This window comes from Oncorhynchus gorbuscha, linkage group LG09 (assembly GCF_021184085.1).
Source record: "Oncorhynchus gorbuscha isolate QuinsamMale2020 ecotype Even-year linkage group LG09, OgorEven_v1.0, whole genome shotgun sequence".
In the NCBI taxonomy this organism is placed as follows: domain Eukaryota; kingdom Metazoa; phylum Chordata; class Actinopteri; order Salmoniformes; family Salmonidae; genus Oncorhynchus; species Oncorhynchus gorbuscha.
In genome coordinates, this window is record NC_060181.1 from 33,737,598 (window position 1) to 33,758,401 (window position 20,804).

At 41.6% G+C, this 20,804-nt stretch overlaps 1 protein-coding gene across 1 annotated transcript in view; it reads right to left on the reverse strand.

Moving 5' to 3' along the window:
* Nucleotides 1-2,180: 2,180 nt before the first annotated feature.
* The window catches only part of LOC124042776 (gonadotropin-releasing hormone II receptor-like), a 31,797-nt gene continuing 13,173 nt past the window's right edge, over nt 2,181-20,804 (reverse strand). The window contains exons 2-4 of the mRNA XM_046360883.1: nt 14,733-15,276; nt 6,543-6,744; nt 2,181-5,402 (exon numbers count right to left, since the gene is read on the reverse strand). Of these exons, the coding sequence (XP_046216839.1) occupies nt 4,990-5,402; nt 6,543-6,744; nt 14,733-15,275 (1,158 nt within the window). The 5' untranslated portion in view covers nt 15,276 and the 3' untranslated portion in view covers nt 2,181-4,989. The remainder of the gene's footprint in view (nt 5,403-6,542; nt 6,745-14,732; nt 15,277-20,804) is intronic.

The following is a 20,804-nucleotide window of genomic DNA, read 5'->3' on the forward strand; positions in this document are numbered from 1 at the left end:
ATTTTGACCGCTTCCTTGTTACAGATTGTGTTCAATCAATCAGAAGATGACCTGATCTGGACATCCTCTTTAGATGTTGTTGAACTGGGAAAATCAAGCTTGCAACAATACAATAAATTGTCTCAAGCAATTGAATAGGATTTAGAAATTGAATCTGTAAAACAAAAATAATAATTAAAATAGTATGTACTGATAACAAAAGTGTATGATAAACCCAGAGCTTTTGATATACTGTGCCTTCGGAAAGTATTCAAACCCCTTGACTTTTTCCACATTTTGTTACTTTACAGCCTTAACCTAAAATGGATCATCTGTCTACAAACAATACCCCATAATGACAAAGGGAAAGCAGGCTTTTTGAAATGTTAGCAAATGTATTAAAAATAAGTATTCAGACCCTTTGCTATGTGACTCGAAATTGAAATTGAGCTGCGGTGCATCCCTTTTCCATTTGTTATCCTGGGGATATTTCTACAACTTGATTGGAGTCCACCTGTGGTAAATTCAATTGATTGGACATGATTTGGTAAGACCTGTCTATAAGGTCCCACAGATGACAATGCATGTCAGAGCAAACACCAAGCCATGAGGTCAAAGGAATTGTCCTTAGAGCTCCGAGACAGGATTGTGTCGAGGCACAGATCTGGGGAAGGGTACCACAAAATGTCTGCAGCATTGAAGGTCCCCAAGAACACAGTGGCCTCCATCATTCTGAAATGGAAAAAGTTTGTAACCACCAAGACTCTTCATAGAGCTGGCTAGCCAGCCAAACCGAGCAATCGGGGGAGAAGGGCCTTGGTCAGGGAGGTCACTTCTGTCACTGTGACAGAGCTCCATAGTTCTTCTGTGGAGATGGGGGAACCTTCCAGAAAGACAACCATCTCTGCAGCGCTCCACCAATCAGGCCTTTATGGTAGAGTGACCTGACGGAAGCCACTCTTCAGTAAAAGTCACATGACATCCCGTTTTGAGTTTTCTAAAAGGCACCTAAAGACTCTCAGACCGTGAGAAACAAGATTATCTGGTTTTAGGAAACCAAGACTGAACTCTTTGGCCTGAATGCCAAGCGTCACGTCTGGAGGAAACCTGGCACCATCCCTACGGTGAAGCTTGATGGTGTCAGCATCATGCTGTGGGGATGTTTTTCAGTGGCAGCGACTGGGAGACTAGTCAGGGTTGAGGGAAAGATGAATGGAGCAAAGTACAGAGAGATCCTTGATGAAAACCTACTCCAGAGAGCTCAGGACCTCAGACTTGGGCGAAGGTTCACCTTCCAACAGGAGAACGACCCTAAGCACACAGCCAAGACAACGCAGGAGTGGCTTCGGGACAAGACTCTGAATGTCCTTGAGTGGCCCAGCCAGAGCTCCGACTTGAACCCGATCTAACATCTTTGAAGATACCTGAAAATAGCTGTGCAGCAATGCTCCCCTTCCAACCTGACAGAGCTTCAGAGGATCTGCAGAGAAGAATGGGAGAAACTCCCCAAATACAGGTGTGCCAAGCTTGTAGAGTCATACCCAAGAAGACTCAAGGTTGTAATCGCTGCCAAAGGTGCTTCAACAAAGTACTGAGTAAAGGGTCTGAATACTTATGTAAATGTAATATTTCAGTTTCTTTTTAATTAATTAGCAAACATCTATAAAACCAGTTTTTTTTCTTTGTTATTATGGGGTATTGTAGGGAGATTTATGTAACAAAATATATTTAATCCATTTTAGAATAAGGCTGTAATCTAACAAAATGTGGAAAAGGTTAAGGGGTCTGAATACTTTCCGAAGGCACTGTATCTTGCACTTACTATTAAAACCACATTATTGTTGTGTTTGTTTTGTTTGTAGTCTGGCCCGATAAAGATCCGTAACATGACGTTTACAGACAACAGTCTATGGCACTAACGAAGAGGCAGTGGACAACGGAGGTCACAAAGAAAAAAAAACTGTGAAATTCAACACTGACACTAAATAAATGTTGGATTTGGGTGTCAAGACAATCTTGGATAAACTCTTCCAGTCAAAGGACATTAACACTTTCAGTTGCACCATGCTGGAGAACATCCAGATGTTCAAGAGCGCTGTGTGCTACCGTTACCGACAGAAAATCAAGGACAAATAATAGAGGAAGGTGGTTTCAGAGTACCTTTACTGGCATTTCATCATGAAGAATCAAGCAGCCATCGCTAAGTTTAAAGATTAATTCATCGGAGGCTATTATGTGGCACAATGTGTTTCATCGACATCAAACAGTCAAGAGGTTGTCGACGATGGAAGCAACAGGAAGCTTGGGGAAATGTCCAGTCCGATCTCGAGAGTTCAGGAGAAGAGTTGACACTAGAAGAGGTGGTGTTCTTTACGACTGCACTTAACTGCATCCCTCCTTCAGGGAAACAGGCACAGCTCTGCATAGAGTTCAGTGATGACCGTCTATCCACTGCTAGTATAATATATGTGGGAATGTACTCCGATTACCCAACGGAAGATTTCCAATAGAATATGCCGTTTGTCCTGGACCCTTTCAAAAAGTACTTGAGATCGCACTAAGGAGTTGTTTGCCATATTTTTGTTAACAAACCCTTTTCCTGTGACAAACAAAAAAGGGGGAAAAATAAGACAACCTGATCCAAACAGCGGAATTTGTCCATGTGGGTTTTCGTGCTGTCACAATCACAATACATACTGGGCCAATAACATTATGTGGAACATTTTAGCCATGCATGGAATGATTACAAGAGTTGAATATATCAGGTGTGTAAACAGAGATTATTAGGCTGAGTACAACACAAGACGTTGAGAAAACACAAATCTCTGTATATGAATGTGTTTCTTATTAAACACGGACCCTTTGCCTACTCACTGGCATTTGTTTTTCTAGGTCCGTCTTATAACGTCACTGGCTCCATATAGACCTAAATTCTAATTGCCTTCCCTTTGACTTAAGAAAGTAAACATTTCTCAGAAACAGTTCAACTGAGCCTACGCTGTATCACAAAAACAATCTGTCTTGATACAGTAGGATTTGTTTAAGACATACAGAAGCCTAGTGGACAGTCTTACTCAGGAATTAGTTGTAATGAGTGTTTGGTTCTTGCTGAGACATCAACAATGCCCATTTAGTTCATCTAGTAGTAATTCCCGTGTGATGATCCAGAAGATAGAAATACAAGAGGTCCCAAGGTTCTGTCCTCCCTGGACAAAGACCCAAAGATTGTGGTCCAAATATTTGATGTTCAATATGATCCTCCTTGGGTACATAAGAGTTGTTTGGTTAGTGTCAGAAGCGATGCAGTTCTCTAGGAAGTCTATACTGTTCTGTGGATATATCTAAACTCTTAGAAAAAAAGGGTTCCTAAAGGGTTCTACGGCTGTCCTTTCTATGAATGTACGGCAACCAGGGTCTTCACTGAAATCCCAAAGTACAAAGTCATTAATTGAAGAAATGTACTTTTAATCCAAGGTACTAGTTAACTAGATATTCCCCTAGAGACGGGTTTAAAGGAAGTGTTTGAGTTTTCTGTCTAAGGAGGTCTTTACATTCATAGTGGAACTGCCAGGACCCACTCAATAATACGGGTAATGTTCTAGAATCCATTCTTCCATTTCCAAGCTTTATGAAGCTGTATGTGACACAGGAAATAGTCAAAGGGCCAGTTTTCCAGATCCAGATTAAGCCTAAACCTAGACTAAAAAGCTATTTCAATGGAGTCTCAATTGACCACGTGTTTGGTGAAGTAGTCTTAGGACTCTATTTAATCTGTATCGCTGAAGCGTATCACTGAAGCTTTACAGATTGCGCAATAAACATGTAAAGGTGATTTCCGATTGAGCCGACATATGCACTGTTTACCGTGAATGCAGTCTTCGCCTTTAAATTTCAATTACGCTGTAAAGCTGAACTTCAGCAATACAGATTGAATAGAGCCCTTAATTTGGGTCTGGGAAACGGGCACTAAAAGAGATCAGGGAGTAAAATAATCTACATCCCACACACTGTAAACCAGCCAATTTAACCAAGTGTTATTCTGAGCATTGAGTGGCATCTGAGCTAATGTGTTAAAAGTGTGTTTCCTCAACACTCTCTGCTCGAAGTTAGCTGAATTTGAAAAAGCTTGTTGAGTAAACTTACAAATTCATGTTTGCTCAAAACAAATCAAAACCACACCAACATATTCATATTTCCCAGCATGCTCTCTTGCAGGTTGATTTTCAGCATGGTTTGTTTCAATACTTGTGTTTTTGCATGTACTTTGATTGGTTCATCTTATGCTACACAAACATAAATAACATATGTTTCTAAACTAATCCAATCTGTTAGTAGTTGGACTTATTGCACCTGTTTCTGAGATGTCTGTTCCAGTTTATATGATTTAGATAGTCTCAATAATCAACATTCCTTACCCCGGTAGTCATTCTGAATGTACGTTGTGGGTTATTAAAACTTCCAATTGTTAGATATCTTCACTCTGGCTCGATTCCAACAGGAATTACACACCACTTTGCAAGCCAGCATAATGTGACATGCAGGCTTGATGTGACCTATAAACTAACAGTTTCAGGCCATTGTGTTAGGGTTTATACAATATATTATCATAAATAGTTACATTTTAAAGATGACATATTCACTTAGACACTCACTTGGGGATGGCTACAGTACTGAAAACCTTTGAATACATCAACCATGTCTCTGTCGCTAACAAATACAGTCATGGGTGGTAAATACAATTCACTCAAAAGGCAAGGCACTCAGGGAAATATGCTAATAAAGTTAAATACATTTTCTAGTTAAATTGTATGTTTACTCAACCTAAAATTCAAAGTCGAGTGAACATACAATTCAACTTGAGAATGTATGTTATCTCAGCTACTGTATACTGTATGCCCAAATGTTGAGCAAACTCACAATCATATTGCAGCTGGTTGGTTTACAATTGTATGTTAAATCAACATATGTATTTTTTTTTACACTGCAGTTGAACAAGAGGCCCACGGATATCTACCCCAGGTTTCCACTTGGCTGGTCGCCACTGGGATTGTCAGACTCTGCCTCTCTGCTTGCCCTGCCCCTCCGACACGCCAGGCGGTCCAAGGACCTCGGGGAGATGTTCTGTGATCGGCAGCAGCAGGCGACCACATCAGCCAGATCGGCCCGGAAGGAGGGCGTGTAGAAGCCATAGATCACTGGGTCGCAACATGTGTTAAGGTTGCCAAAGACGAAAAGGGCGTGGTGGACGTACTCGGGTGTCTCCTGGAGCATGGCTGGCTGGAACCAGTACCAGATGCCTAGGAGGTAGTATGGCGTCCAGCAAATCACGAAGGACACCACGATCACAATGGTCATCTTCAGGGTCTTCATTCGCGCCTTGGGGATCATGTCAGCACCACTTCGCCTCAGGCACGGCTCCCCACCTGAAGTGATAACAGATACACACAGTATGTGAGGAGATATGGAATGGTACTATGTAAGTTGAAGATGTTGATGATAACGAGCTCTGGGTTTTCCTCACCATGTAACCTGATCAGGACCTGACTATGGCTGATTCATGTATTAGATGTACAAAAAGTGAGATTATACATTTACATTTTACATTTAAGTCATTTAGCAGACGCTCTTATCCAGAGCGACTTACAAATTGGATACTCAAGTGGTGCGACCACATTCATCTCATTATTGCTTTTGCTAAGTGAACAGAAAGAGTGAAATCACAGCAGGATGTGTACTTCCATTCAGAAGTTATTCACTATGTCTTTTAGGGCTCGTTTCAATTGAATGTGGTTGTTTTTCGGGTGTACAGCAAAGTAGGAGTTCCTGATGTTGTATCAGCATCATAGAACAGGGTTCTGCAGTGTTCTGTCATTTTCACTCCCTCTGAGTGTACAAAACATTAGGAACACCTGCTCTTTCCATGACATAGACTAACCAGGTGAAAGCTATGATCCCTTATTTGTATCACTAAAACAAATTCAATCAGTGTACATGAAGGGGAGGAGACAGGTTAAAGAAGGATTTTTTTAAAGCTTTGAGATAATTGAGACATGGATTGTGTATGTGTGCCATTCCGAGGGTGACTGGGCAAGAAAAAAGATTTAAGTGCCTTTGAACAGGTTGCCAGGTGCACTGGTTTTAGTGCGTCAAGAACTGCAAAACACACAGTTTCCTGTGTGTATGAAAAATGGTCCACCACCCAAAGGACATCCAGCAAACCTGACAACTGTGGGAAGCATTGGAGTCAACATGTGCCAGCATCCCTGTGGAACGCTTTCGACATGTTGTAGAATCCATACCCCGAGGAATTGAGGGCAAAAGGGGGGGCAACTCAATATTAGGAAGGTGTTCGGTGTATAAAGTTACAAAAAAATAAGAGATTTTCTTGGTCAGATCATGTGGAAAGTAACAACTTTGGGCTCTAAATATGACAATCAAGTATGTGTTGTTGAAACGTCCAATAGTCAAATATATCACAAAAGCAAAGAATGCAGTGTGCATAGTCTCTTCACTTTTTACACTAACACACAGACACACACACAGACACACACACAGACACACACCTTTGCCCTTGTGCATCTGACGGCTGATCTCGATGAGGATGCGGGTGTAGCAGAAGCTCATTACTAACAGGGGGAACACATAAAGCGTGACAAAGTGGAACATGTTGTAGACCGTCTCTTGCCAGCGATGGTGGAAGCTTCCATGCGTCACACACTGAGTGAATTCCACTCCCTCGGCTTTGATTGCTCGAAAAATGAACAGCTATGAGATAAAGAAAGACAAACGGGTAGTGAGAAATCATGATAAAGGTCTATTAATCAATCAATACAAAATGTATCTCAAGCCCCCTTGACAGCAACAGGTCTTTAAAGTAAACCTGAACTATTTACCAGCAAAGCGCATACAAGGCACAGTGACAAGGAAAAGCTCCCTAGAAGGAAGAAACGTAGAGACGAATGAGACTCTGGGTTCGATTCAATCCGTATTCAGTCCGTATCACAAAAGTTCAGCGCTATAGTGTGATTGAAGTTTAAAGGCAATGTTCCTTGATCCTTGGAGACTGCATTCACAGTAAACAATGCATAATCCGGCTCAATCAGAAATGTCCTTTAAATTCCAATTGCGCTATTGAACTTCCGCTATACGGATTGAATTTAGCCCTCAGAGGGTGGGGCCCATTCTCTGGCTGTACATTCATGTAGCGCCCATCAGAAATGAAATACCACGTTAACTTGGTCTCCTGGTGTGGTAAATTGATCGCTCAGTTATGAGGGCAATGATGCATTAAGAAGTACAGAATTACTATACATACACATGTTAATGGGGTGAATAAAAGTATAATAACATAGGACAGACAATTTTACGCACTCAGCAGCCTTTGAATGGCCTATTAAGAAATCTAGTGCAAAATCAATCTAATCTAATCTGTTAGAATGATGATTCCTTTCAAAACAATTTCTGCATCAGAGGTGATATGATATAACAGATATGAATTTAATGTGAAGACTAAGGTCCTATAAAGCATACATCTCTATCATTTTTTGATCTCTATCGTTCTTGTTATAGCGTATCAGGAATCTGTAATATAATACAGTGTAATACAGTCATCTTGTACAGTACTGAGCAAACACAGATTGCCAGTCATGTTCATGACTTTTGACACAGGTTGCGTGCCTCTCCCATTTTGGGGTGTTTTAACTGTTTATTGGAAATGCTTATGTTTATAAATATAACAAGTTAAGTATTAAGTATATATTTTTGTTAGCTCTTTTGGTATAATGTTTCTGCATTTGTATATTTTCTAAATTCAACCTCTGGTTCCAGTCTCCTCCATTACCTGTACGGTAAATAAATACCACCTGTCACGCCCTGGTCGACGTATTTTGTGTTTATCTTCATTTATTGGGTCAGGCCAGGGTGTGACATGGGTTTGTGTATGTGGTGTGTATGTAGTGGGATTGTAGCTTAGTGGGGTGTTCTAGGTAAGTCTATGGCTGTCTGAAGTGGTTCTCAATCAGAGGCAGGTGTTTATCGTTGTCTCTGATTGGGAACCATATTTAGGCAGCCATATTCTTTGGTTGTGTTGTGGGTGATTGTCCTTTAGTGTCTTGATGTCCTTATTCTGTGTTAGTTTGCACCAGTTTAGGCTGTTTCGGTTTTCATTACGTTTATTGTTTTGTTGAGTTTGTGTTTTGATTTGTGTTACGTTGTTTTATTAAACATGGATCACAATCTACACGCTGCAGTTTGGTCCGACTCTCCTTCACCACATGAAAACCGTTACACCACCCATTTTTTTTTTACATCTGATCTTCTGACTGTCTCGACTGTTGCTGCTCCACACCAACTAAACAGGCTGCCAGCTCCTCTATTTTAACACTGAGCACAAGTGTGATAGCCCATGGGTGCTTTTGTGAATGTTTAGGCCAATACTTTTTTACTCTTGAGGCTGGAAACAAATTAATTATCTTCAGTCCAGTTATGATCCATAGATAGGGTTCTTATTGCTCTCACATCTTACTCTGGTCCTGCATTCCTATCTGGAATGGAGGAAATTAACTGTCAATGCATTTAGGTTTCAAATAGTTCAAAAATATATATTTTAACTAGTATAACATTGCTTTCTTCCCTTTGCTGTATTATCATTTGCTATTAAGGCAAATTCTTGCACTTTCTCAGTATTTCATGCAATTCATGACAGACTATCATACACACTGCTTCTTGCTCGCTGTTTTCCACTTCCTCCATCACCAGCACTCAATATCAATTAAACGCACAAGGAGGCACACAAATCAATGTTAATCAGCATAATTTTCTTTGGCTTTGTCAGCTACAGTGCTTTCAGAAAGTATTCATACCCCTTGACGAATTCCACATGTTGTTGTGTTACAGCCTCAATTTCAAAATGGATCAAATAAATAAAAATCAAGCATGCCTGCTGTTCTGTACCTTATTGACTCTGCCCTAGATTACGGACCTCTGCTTGCCTTTGACCTGTCTTTTTTTAATGTCTTTTTTAAATGTAACCTTTATTTAACTAGGCAAATCAGTTAAGAACAAATTCTCCTTTACAATGAAGACCCACCAAAAGGCAAAAGGCCTCCTGCGAGGACGGGGCTTGGGATAAAAAATATAAAAAATAAAATATAAATATAGGACAAAACACACATCACAACAAGAGAGACACAACACTACATAAAGAGAGACCTAAATACAACAACATAACAAGGCAGCAAAACATGACAACAACATGGTAGCAACACAACATGATACTAGCAACACAACATGGTAGTAGCACAAAAACATGGTACAAACATTATTGGGCAAAGTCAACAGCACAAAGGTTAAGAAGGTGGAGGCAACAATATATCATACAAAGCAGTCACAACTGTCAGTAAGAATGTCCATGACTGAGACTTTGAATGAAGAGATTGAGATAAAACCGTCCAGTTTGAGTGTTTGTTGCAGCTCATTCCAGTCGCTAGTTGCAGCGAACTGAAAAGAGGAGCGACCCAGGGATGTGTGTGCTTTGGGTTCCTTTAACAGAATGTGACTGGCAGAATGGGTGTTGTATGTGGAGAATGAGGGCTGCAGTAGATACTGTATCTCAGATAGGGAGGAGTGAGTTCTAAGAGGGTTTTATAAGCATCAACCAGTGGGTCTTGCAACGGGTATACAGAGATTACCAGTTTACAGAGAAGTATAGAGTGCAGTGATGTGTTCTATAAAGAGCATTGATGGCCGAATGGTAATGAACATCTAACTGTTCACCCTTAGCTGCCAATCTATACATTTTCTCTCAGTAATCTAGAATGGGTAGGATGGTCATCTGAATCAGGATTAGTTTGGCAGCTGGGGTGAAAGAGGAGCGATTACGATAGAGGAAACCAAGTCTTTTGCCTGCTCCCTGTTTGGGTCAATAAACATCTGTGACTCTAGCTGTCTGCATCTGGGCTTTATCCTGAGTTCTGTTACTTGCCATAGATTTTCAAGAAGATTTAAGTCGAAACTGTAACTCCCTTTATTTTTTATTCTAAAAATACTCCCCAGTCTTTAACGATTACAAGCATAACCATAACATGAAGCCGTCACCACTATGCTTGAAAATATGGAAAGTGGACTCAGTAATGTGTGTTTGGGGCAAATCCAATACAACACATTGTATTCGGGACAAAAAGTGAATTGTTTTGCCTATTTTTTTGCAGTATTACTTTAATGCCTTGTTGCAAACAGGATGCATGTTTTTGAATATGTGTATTCTGTACAGGCTTCCTTCTTCTCACTCTGTCATTTAGGTTAGTATTGTGAAGAAACTACAGTGTTGTGAGCCATCCTCAGTTTTCTCCTACCACAGCCATTAAACTCTGCAACTGTTTTAAAGTCACCATTGGCCTCATGGTGAAATCCCTGGGTGGTTTCCTTCCTCTCTGGCAACTGAGTTAGGAAGGACTCCTGTACCTTTGTAGTGACTGGGTGTATTGATACACTATCTGAAGTGTAATTAATACCTTCACCATGCTCAAAGGGATATTCAATGTCTGCTTATAATAATAATAGCAGACAAAAGTTGAGAAAATATAATGACTTATGAATGTAAAAAATTTCTGGTTGTAGAAAAGTCAGCAGTATTACACTTAGGTAAATATGTTTCTTTCTGGAAAATACAACTTTTACAAATAGTATACCATGACATTACAGAAGATGTCAAAACAACGTCACTGCAACCAGTTTTGCCTGCTGGGAGAGCTTCACTTCGCTATTCTATTTTTGGCAGTGTTTTTGATGAGGGCCTTTGAGGGTACACTTTGCCACCGTTCTGCTGTACTGAAGTGCTAATAAAAATCGGCTTTCAGTCACCTCCCACTGGGCACAAACGTAATTCAATTTATACTAAACAAATATAAACGCAAAATATAAAGTGTTTGTTTTATTTTTCATGAGCTGAAATAAAAGACCACAGAAATGTTCAATATGCAGAAAAGGTTTATTTCTCGAAAATGTTGTGCCAAAATTTGTTTACATCCCTGTTAGTGAGCATTTCTCCTTACCAAGATAATCCATCCCACTGACAGGTATGTCATATCAAGTAGCAGATTAAACAGTAAAATCTTTGAAATTGTTGCATGTTGCGTTTTTATTTTTGTTCGGTGTACATTTGGTAAAGTCAAACAACATGAATCCAACATGAATTCATCAAAAACTGTCACCGCGTCATTGGATTTAGGTTCAAAGTCGGGTGAAAAAAAAGACTAAATTCCCTTAAATTGATGACATTTCTTTCAGTTTTCCACGTTGATTCAATGTCATCCCATACAGTAGATTTATTTTGTTGAAATGATGTGAAAACAATGTTGATTCAACCAGGTTTTGTGCTGAATGAATTGAACCACTGACCAACTCCACCAATCCTTGAAAATCATTGGTCAATTAGTAAGCATAAACATGGAAACACTCAATATAAGATGGCTTCTGTCTGCACATAATATCTGCTCCATGATTATTATCATTTAAAGTGTGTGTGTGTGTATGTGTGCGTGCCTGCGTACATAGTAAATGAGATGGATTCAATAATCCATTTATTTCTCTTCACAGGCACAGTCACCAGTGCTGAGTTCAGTCACTATAAGATGGGTTGACTTAATTGCTTAACCAGGAACATGTATTTCCCATAGAATGGCCATCCATGTCAAGTGTGTATGTGTGGTTGGTAAAGGGGCAATATTGATCTCTCCACAACTCACCACCCACCCTCCTTTCTATGAGCTAACATCTCTCTCCCTTGTCCACTGTCGACTGACTCCCCTGCCTTGTGTTTCTCCCTCCCTCCTACAGCAGAAGTCCTGTGTTGTTCCCTTCTTCCTATTCATTTGGAACAACAGCCACTGACTAGCACCTCCAAGGTTGTGTCCACTGACAACCAGAAATGTCATCTCTCCGAGGCGCTGACATTAAGGGGTTTGGATTTGTGGTAAACTCCCTCTCTGTGACAGTAACAAAAGAGTGAACACTCAGAAATCTAGCCATGCAGGGAGGGAAAGCAATTTTCTCTCAGTGCAGTACAATGGGGCCTTCAACGCTGAACTCAAATCAAATCAAATGGAATTGATTGAGTGTCCAAAGTACTGTACTTTTAGTCACAAATTGATCTGTGAGCATGGAATGAAATCTACTCCCTCATTTCTCAATTCAAATTCAAAATCAGTGCTTATTGGCATGAAATACATGTAAATACAAAAATATTGCAAAAGAAAAATGGCTTGAATAGGAGTCAAATTGAAAAAATCCACATGCTTTCTTTATAAAGACCAATTGACAATACATCTCAAATGAATTAATATATACAGTGCCTTATTAAGTATTCAGACCCCTTGACTTTTTCCACATTTTGTTTTTACAGCCTTATTCTAAAGTTGATTAAATAAATTCAAATCCTAATCAATCTACGCCGAATACCCCATAATGACAAAGTGAAAATGGCTGTTGTTTTTTCATAAAAATCTGAAATAACTTATTTACAAAAGTATTCAGACCCTTTTGCTATGAGACTTGAAATTGAGATCAGGTGCATCCTGTTTCCATTGATCATCCTTAAGATGTTTCAACAACTTGATTGGAGTCCACCTGTGGTAAATTCAATTGATTGGACATGGTTTGGAATGGCACACACCTGTCTATATAAGGTCCCACAGTTGACAGTGCATGTCAGAGCAAAAACCAAGCCATGAGGTCAAAGGAATTGTCTGTAGAGAGCCGAGACAGGATTGTGTCGATACACAGATCTGGGGAAAGGTACCAAAACAATTCTGCAGTATTGAAGGTCCCCAAGAACACAGTGGCCTCCATCACTCTTAAATGAAAGTAGTTTGGAACCATCAAAACTCATCCGAGAGCTTGCCCGCCCGGCCAAACTGAGCAATCGGGGTAGAAGGGCCTTGGCCAAGGAGGTGACCAAGAACCCGATGGTCACTCTGACAGAGCTCCAGAGATCCTCTGTGGAGATGGGAGTACCTTCCAGAAGGACAACCATCTCTGCAGCACTCCACCAATCAGGTCTTTATGGTATAGTGGCCAGACGGAAGCCACTCAGTAAAAGGCACATGACAGCCCGCTTGGAGTTTACCAAAAGGCACCTAAAGACTCAAGATTCTCTGGTCTGATAACTCTTTGACAAGAATGCCAAGTGTCACATCTGGAGGAAACCTGGCACTATCCCTAATGTGTGGTATGGTGGTGACAACATCATGCTGTGGAATGTTTTTCAGAGGCAGGGACTGGGAGACTAGTCAGGATCGAGGGAAAGATGAACGGAGCAAAGTACAGAGAGATCCTTGATGAAAACCTGCTCCAGAGCGCTCAGGACCTCAGACTGGGCTGAAGGTTCAACTTCCAACAGGACAATGACCCTAAGGACACAGCCAAGACAATGCAGGAGTGGCTTCAGAACAAGTCTACCATGGTCATTGAGTGGCCCTGCCAGAGCCCGGACTTGAACACGATCTAACGTCACTGGAGAGACCTCAAATAGCTGCGCAGCGATGATCCCCATCCAACCTGACAGAGCTTGAGAGGATCTGCAGAAAAGAATGGGAGAAACTCCCAAAGTATAGGTATGCCAAGCTTGTAGCGTCATACCCAAGAAGACTCAAGGCTGTAATAGCCGAGTAAAGTCTGAATACTTTAAATTTTTATACATTTGCAAAAAAATCTAAAACACTTTTATTGCTTTGTCATTATGGGGTATTGTGTGTAGATTGATGAGTGGACAAAACAATTTCATACATTTTAGAATAAGGGTGTAACATAGAAAATGTGGTAAAAGTCAAGGGGTCTGAATGCTCTCCATATGCACTGTATATACACTTGAATGAAAGCAATCTCTCTCTCCCTCCCTGCCTTCTGTCTCCCTACCTGTCAGGATGGGTAAAGGCTTATATCATTCACAGCACTACTGTTTGGAATGGGGTGGGACTATAATCAATATGCAGCTGACCTCAGCCAATTTGATCATTTTATTTGACCAGAGAAACACTTTGTTACCAAGCTGACGACTGCTTCAGCTGCTTCCTCTTCTAAGCCATTCTACTCACATTACTACAGCCAACAATCAAGAGCTGGTGTGTTTGTCCTATAGAATTACAGTTGAATACACCAACCTTAAAAATGCTCTCTTTTTTGCTGAGAGATAATTTCCTCACAATGCACCACACACCTACCCATAGGACTTAATTTGATTGGCAGATCACTGACTGTATGCTCTATTGTGTGAGGAAGACAGTGACCAACTTATGATCGATTGCAGCCCTGCTATCTTACTAGCCCGGAATCCAAACTTAATAGCTCTCCATTTCACTATTGCTCCTATACACTGATTCAGTCTGGACCTGTTCCAATAGAAGGACAATTTGATCAGCTAGAAAGTAGTCCTCTAAGAAACTATGGTTAAGTTTAAGACCCTTGTGGAAAAATGTTGTTGATCAAAATAGTTGGTTTTCTGATTCGTAAATGGTGATCCAGTCATGGACTGCATTCTTATGCATAACCATTACAAACATGGGCACAAATGACTAATTGAATGCGGGCGCAAAATTATTCAGTGAGGTCAAACCATAGTGAAATGGAGTGGTATTCAATGTGGATAACAGCATAGTAAGATAGTGGATCAGCCATCAATACAAGGCTTACTAATTGACTATTCATGTTGTTATGCTGTAGTCTGAGAACGATGTAGATGCTACCGTATGTACACCCACCTGTGGGGAGGCCAGGAGCAGGCTGAGGACCCAGGCAACGAGCAGCATCCTCTTGTTCCTTCGCCCAGCGTCCAGCGTGTCCAACGGGTGCAGGATAGCATGGTGGCGGTCCAGGCTGACCACCACCAGGATGAAGGCAGACGAGTGCATGGCAAACAGTTTGAGGAAGCACAGCAGCTTGCACATGATATCACCGGCATACCACTGCACGGTGACGTTCCACACCGCGTCCAGCGGCATTACCACGAACGTCATCACCAGGTCTGCAGAGGCCAGGCTGGCAATGAGTGGCCGGAGATGGGCGGCCAGGCGGCGCCCGCGGCCCCGTGCCACGCTAATCAGCACGGAGAGGTTGGAGAAGGCAGCGAACACGAAGAGGACCATGGTGGCAGCCACGCGGACGCGGGCAGCGGCGGTGAAGGTGGGTGCCTCCCAGTCCGTGAATGACGGAGGGAGGGAGGAGTTAAAGGAGGAGTTCTCTGGCGGGAACATTGGCGTCGCTGACCAAAGAGTCAAGTTTCCCAACATCCTGTCATCCGACATCCTGGAAGTAAGGAAATAATTAAGTCATTTTCCTCATCTTCATCATTCTTATCCTCATCATAATAGTTTTTTTTGTAATGAAATCACTGTAGAAAGTGATTCACTTGACTTGACTTGGTTTATCTGACTGGGAAATATTTCAATATGTTGGCTGGGTGAGAAAATAAATAATTCAGTATAATATGACTATTTGGGGCATTTACTGTTGGACGAACATCTCTGTAAATGTGCCAGATTTCGCCAGCTGGCTAATTTTCAACGGCTGTAAGTGAAAACAGAAATTAATGTAACAAGGACAACATTCTCTTGGAGCCAATAATGAATTTAGGATGAATTATATAAGTATACAGGCACACAGCCACCCTACTGCCTAAGTGCAGTTTCAGCCTCCTAAAGCTCATATATAGATTTTCAGCTGATATACGGTTTGACAGTGTATTCCTTTGCAGCTGCAAAGGAAACTAATGATGGGTCTGGTATTTTGACCTCAGTAATATTCCTTAACATAAAGCTTTATAGCTTTTATATTAATCTTTATAGCTAAGGCAATAGCGAAGGCAATATTCTAGTATTGATAACAGATCATAGATGGGACACAAAACAAATAGTGGGTCAGTTAAGTTTGTCATCAGTAGTGTTCCATAAAAACACCCATCTTAATTTCTGAATAATGCAGGTTCAAAAGATCATACCAGGTCAGACCTCGCTTTTGCATCCAGAACAGATTGATTTTTGTTGTAGGCATGAATTCTGCAAGGTGTGGCGTTCAAACATTGCTCAACTGGTATCAAGGGACTTAACATGCCAGGAAAACATTCCCCACACCATTACACCACTGCCACCAGCATGTACTGTGACAACAGGCAGGATGGGCCATGGATTCATGCTGCTTAAGCAAAATCCTGACTTTGCCAACAGCATGACACAACAGGAACCGGGATTCTTCGAACCAGGCAATGTTTTTTTTGTTGTCCAGTGTTTGTGATGGCATGCCCATTGGAGCCTCTTCTTGTTTTTAGCTGATAGGAGTGGAACCTGTTGTAGTCGTCTGCTGCAATAGCCCATCCAAGGACCGACGAGTTGTGCGTTCCAAGATGTAGTTCTGCATCTTCTTATTGTGGCCCCGTTAGCTTGCATGATTCTTAATATTCTCATTCGACCTCTCTCATCAACGTGCTGTTTCCCGCCCACAGGACTGCCACTGACTGGATGATTTTTGTTTGTGGCAACATTCTCGTTAAACCTTACACACTGTTGTGTGTGAAAAGCCAGCCGTTTCCAAGATACTGGAACCGACAATCATACCAATCTCGAAGTCGCTTAGGTCACCTGTTTTCCCCATTCTAACGTTCAACTGAACAGTAACTGAATGCCTCGATGTCTGTCCGCCTGCTTTATATAGCAAGCCACGGCCACGTGATTTACTGTCTGTAGGAATTAACCTCTTTCTTGAACGGTGTGGTGTACCATATAAACTGCCCACTAAGTGTATATATACAGTGTATATATAAACTGTATATATATATATATATATATATATATATATATATATATATATATATATATATACAGTTTACACTGAGTGTACAAAACATTATGGACACCTGGTCTTTCCATGACGTAGACTGACCAGGGGAATCCAAGTAAAAGCTATGATCCCTTATTGATGTCACTTGTTAAATCCACTTCAATCAGTGTAGACAGTGGGGACCTTCAATGCTACAGACATTTTTTGGTACCCTTCCCCAAATCGGTGCCTCAACACAATCCTGTTTCTGAGCTATATGGATAATTCCTTCGACCACATGGCTTGTTTTTTTTCTGTGGGACCTTATATAGACAGGTGTGTGCCTTTCCAAATCATGTCTAATCAATTGCCTTTACCACAGGTGGACTCCAATCAAGTTGTCGAAACAAGGATGATCAATGGAAACAGGATGCACCTGAGTGTCGTAACAAAGGGACTGAATACTTATGTAAATAAGGTATCTGTTTTTTATTTTCAATACATTTTCAAAAGTTCTAAAAAACTGTTTTCGCTTTCATATTTTGGGGCACTGTGGGCCTGTGGAACACTAAAATATATATGTCCTTTAAATAGCTACAGCAATATTCTGGTACTAGTTGATGGGACACTGACTAACATTACTGGACTAAAAGTGACATAACTTTGAAGAAGACCTGAATCAGCGGCAGATCTTCCACCAAAAAAAAGTACCCATTCCAAAATCATAATCACCACTTAGCCCAACTCTCTTTATCTGTCTGGATCTCTCTGTTCTCTTTCTCTCTCTGTCTCTCTGGTCAATGCAAACTTTTGGGGATTTACAGTTCCTCCAGGCCAAATCCCATCTAACCTTCAGCTGGTGCTGTTGTTCGTGTCTGGTATTCACAAAAGAAGACAGAGACCTTGGTTGTGTTGAGCAGTGGTCTGATACACAGCTATCTTTGGGGCTTGTACAGTGCCTTGACCCAAGAGATCATAGATGGGACCCAAGACCCAAGAGATTCCGTTGAAATGAGATTGAGAAATATATGATGGAAATTATGGAAATGTTTTTTTTAACTCTCTCTACCTCCTCCTTCTATGCCCCTCCCTCCCTCCATCCCTCCCTCCCTCCCTCCATCCATCCATCCATCTTTCCTCCTCCTCCTGCATCTTCTTCCCTCTCTCTCCCTTCCTCTCCCCCCTCGCTTGCTCGTTCGCTTCCTCCCTCTGCCTCACTTTCTCTCTCACTCCCCCTATCTGCTTCTTCCCCCTCTCTCCCTCCCTCCTCATTAAATCCCTCTATCTGTCTCTTCCTCCCTCACTGCCCCCCTCAATCTCCCCACCCCCCCACTCTCTCTCTCTTCCTCTCCCCACTCACTCCCTCGCTCCCTCCCCCTCACACTCTCTCTTATAGGGTGGATAATTGAAATTTATGGGTGGACAGACTAGAGGGGTTGAGGTGGTGTGAAGCTAGCCTTGGGATTTGTTATATTCTTCTAATGAGTTTTCGGTTATATGATTCAGCAAGCTGTTCCGTTCAACCTGATAACGTAATGGAATTCTCCACACCCTTGGCTTGCAATGGGTCTCCATGAAAACATTGTTGTAAAAAATGGAGGGAATTGATTTCATCTGAATTGAACTGTGGATAACTTATGTTAGCAATAAAGCATCGGCCACATAAATTGTTGGGGTAGCTGCACCCATGGCCAGGTACAAGGTTAGAGTATAGCATAAAATATGATAACACAAAGCATCCATGTTGAAAGCTGATACATTGTCTGTTATTTCCTGTCTCCATCAACAGTCTGTGATCTTTCTATACGGGTATGTCTTGCTACAAGCTACAGTAGCTATAAACTTGATATGTATTTATCATGTAAAGCATATGGAAGCATATGGCAACTGCCCGTGTGGCAGGCTCTACGCTGGTGAGTATGACGTGGCCTCTGTAGCCTGGCGTGGGTGGAGAGTCCATGCACTGTAAGGTAAATAGAGCCATAGTGATTCATCTACCGCAGTAGACCTATGAAGACACTGAAAATGCCTGAGGGAGCTACAAGATACAGCACAAACACAATCGGTAGGTTGTCAAAGGGTAAGAGACAGCTGCGTCATAGGGTGAACATAGAATGAACTACATGTATATCGAATTTCACCTTATACTCTCCTGATTCTCCTGATACTTTCTCCTGATATATAATGCAGAATGGATGCGGAAGCAACTTTTCCCTGACTTTTTTTTCATCAGACTAAAGATCCGGAAGCTTCTGTGCATGTGTGGATCACGTTCTGCAGTCTCTGCTCTACTTGTGGAGAACAGACTACTCTAGCTATTGGGGCTTGTTTAAAAGTTAGATCAAAGCTGAATCAATGTCTGCAAGATCACATAATGATCGTATTCTACATAACAGAACTGAATATAATGGCATGTATAGCGTTACTGTAAGACAGAAACGACACTGCATTTTTATCTCATGTGGACAAAACTCAACAGCCACCACTAGGCAAAATATGTAGGTAGGCTAGACCACAGTTTGTTAACACCATTGGCTCTAAAATTAGCTCTCGGTACCTCAATCAGAACAACACCGTAGGCTACTTCGAAACAACACTGTATAACTCAAGAAGCTCTAAATTAATGTCCCCATGAACCTGAACGGGATCAAATGGTTGGTTTCACCAGTAAAACATGAAAAATTAATTCGCGATTATCAGTGGGAAATGTGAAGGGAAGGAGACCACAAAAAGGTTTGTGTAAAGTAGAGATAAAGAAACACACGCGCAGAAGCTTTTGGACCTTTAGTCAGGGAAAAGAATGTCTGAGAAAAGTTGGATCTGCAGCCACCACCATATGTAATGGGCTCCGGGGTTCGCAGCGGTCTAAGGCAATGCATCTCAGTGTGAGAGGTGTCACTACAGTCCCTGGTTCAAATCCAGAATCAAAAGTAAGATGGTGCCAATAGAGATGGCAGCTTAGCTTCTAGTCCTTAGGAACTGTACAGTGTTTTGTTTTTTATTTATTATTTCTTACATTGTTAGCCCAGAAATCCTGAAGTGATATTACATACAGCCAGGAAGAACTATTGGATATCAGAGAGACGTCAATTTACCAGCACAATCAGCACTACGGCCAGGATTACGACTTTCCCAAAGGGGACCCTTTGTCTGCACCTCCCAGGGAATTTAAACTGATTCCAAAGGCTGACCCAAAACAACGCCGCCGCAGTAGAGGGTGCCGGAGCGATCTTCTAGTGAGGCTTTGGGTGTGCGCACACCACCCACCGCTTCCGATTATATTACTTGCTAACGTCCAGTCCCTAGTTAACAAAATCTACAAAATCAGGGTAAGAGTTGCTTTCCAAAGAGATATCCGGAAACAAGGCTAGCTGGGGACATGCTGTCAGGGGCCGCACAGCCAACGGGATTTTCAGTGCATCGCGCCGACAGGAATAAACATCTCTCCGGTAAGAAGAAGGGCAGGGATGTATGTTCCATGATTAACGACTCGTGGTGTGATTGTAACAACATACCAGAATTCAAGTCCTTTTGTTCACCTGACCTAGAATTCCTCACAATCAAATGCTGACCGTATTATCTTCCAAGGGAACTCTCCTCGGGTTATCGTCACAGCCGTATATATCCCCCCACAAGTGGATAACAAGACGGCCATCATTGAATTTAACTGGATTTTATGCAAACTGGAAACCATATATCCTGAGGGTGCATTTATTGTAGCTGAGGATTTTAATAAAGCTAATCTGTGAACAAGGCTACCTAAATTCTATCAGCATATTGATTGCAGTACACAAGCGAGTAACACGCTCGACCATTGCTACTCTAACTTCCGCGTTGCATACAAGGCCCTCGACCACCCTCCTTTTGGCAAATCCGACCATGACTCCATCTTATTGCTCCCCTCCTATAGGCAGAAACTAAAACAGGAAGCACCCATGCTTAGGCCTATCCAACGCTGGTCTGACCAATCGGATTCCATGCTTCAAGATTGAAACAATCACGTGGACTGGGATATGTTCCAG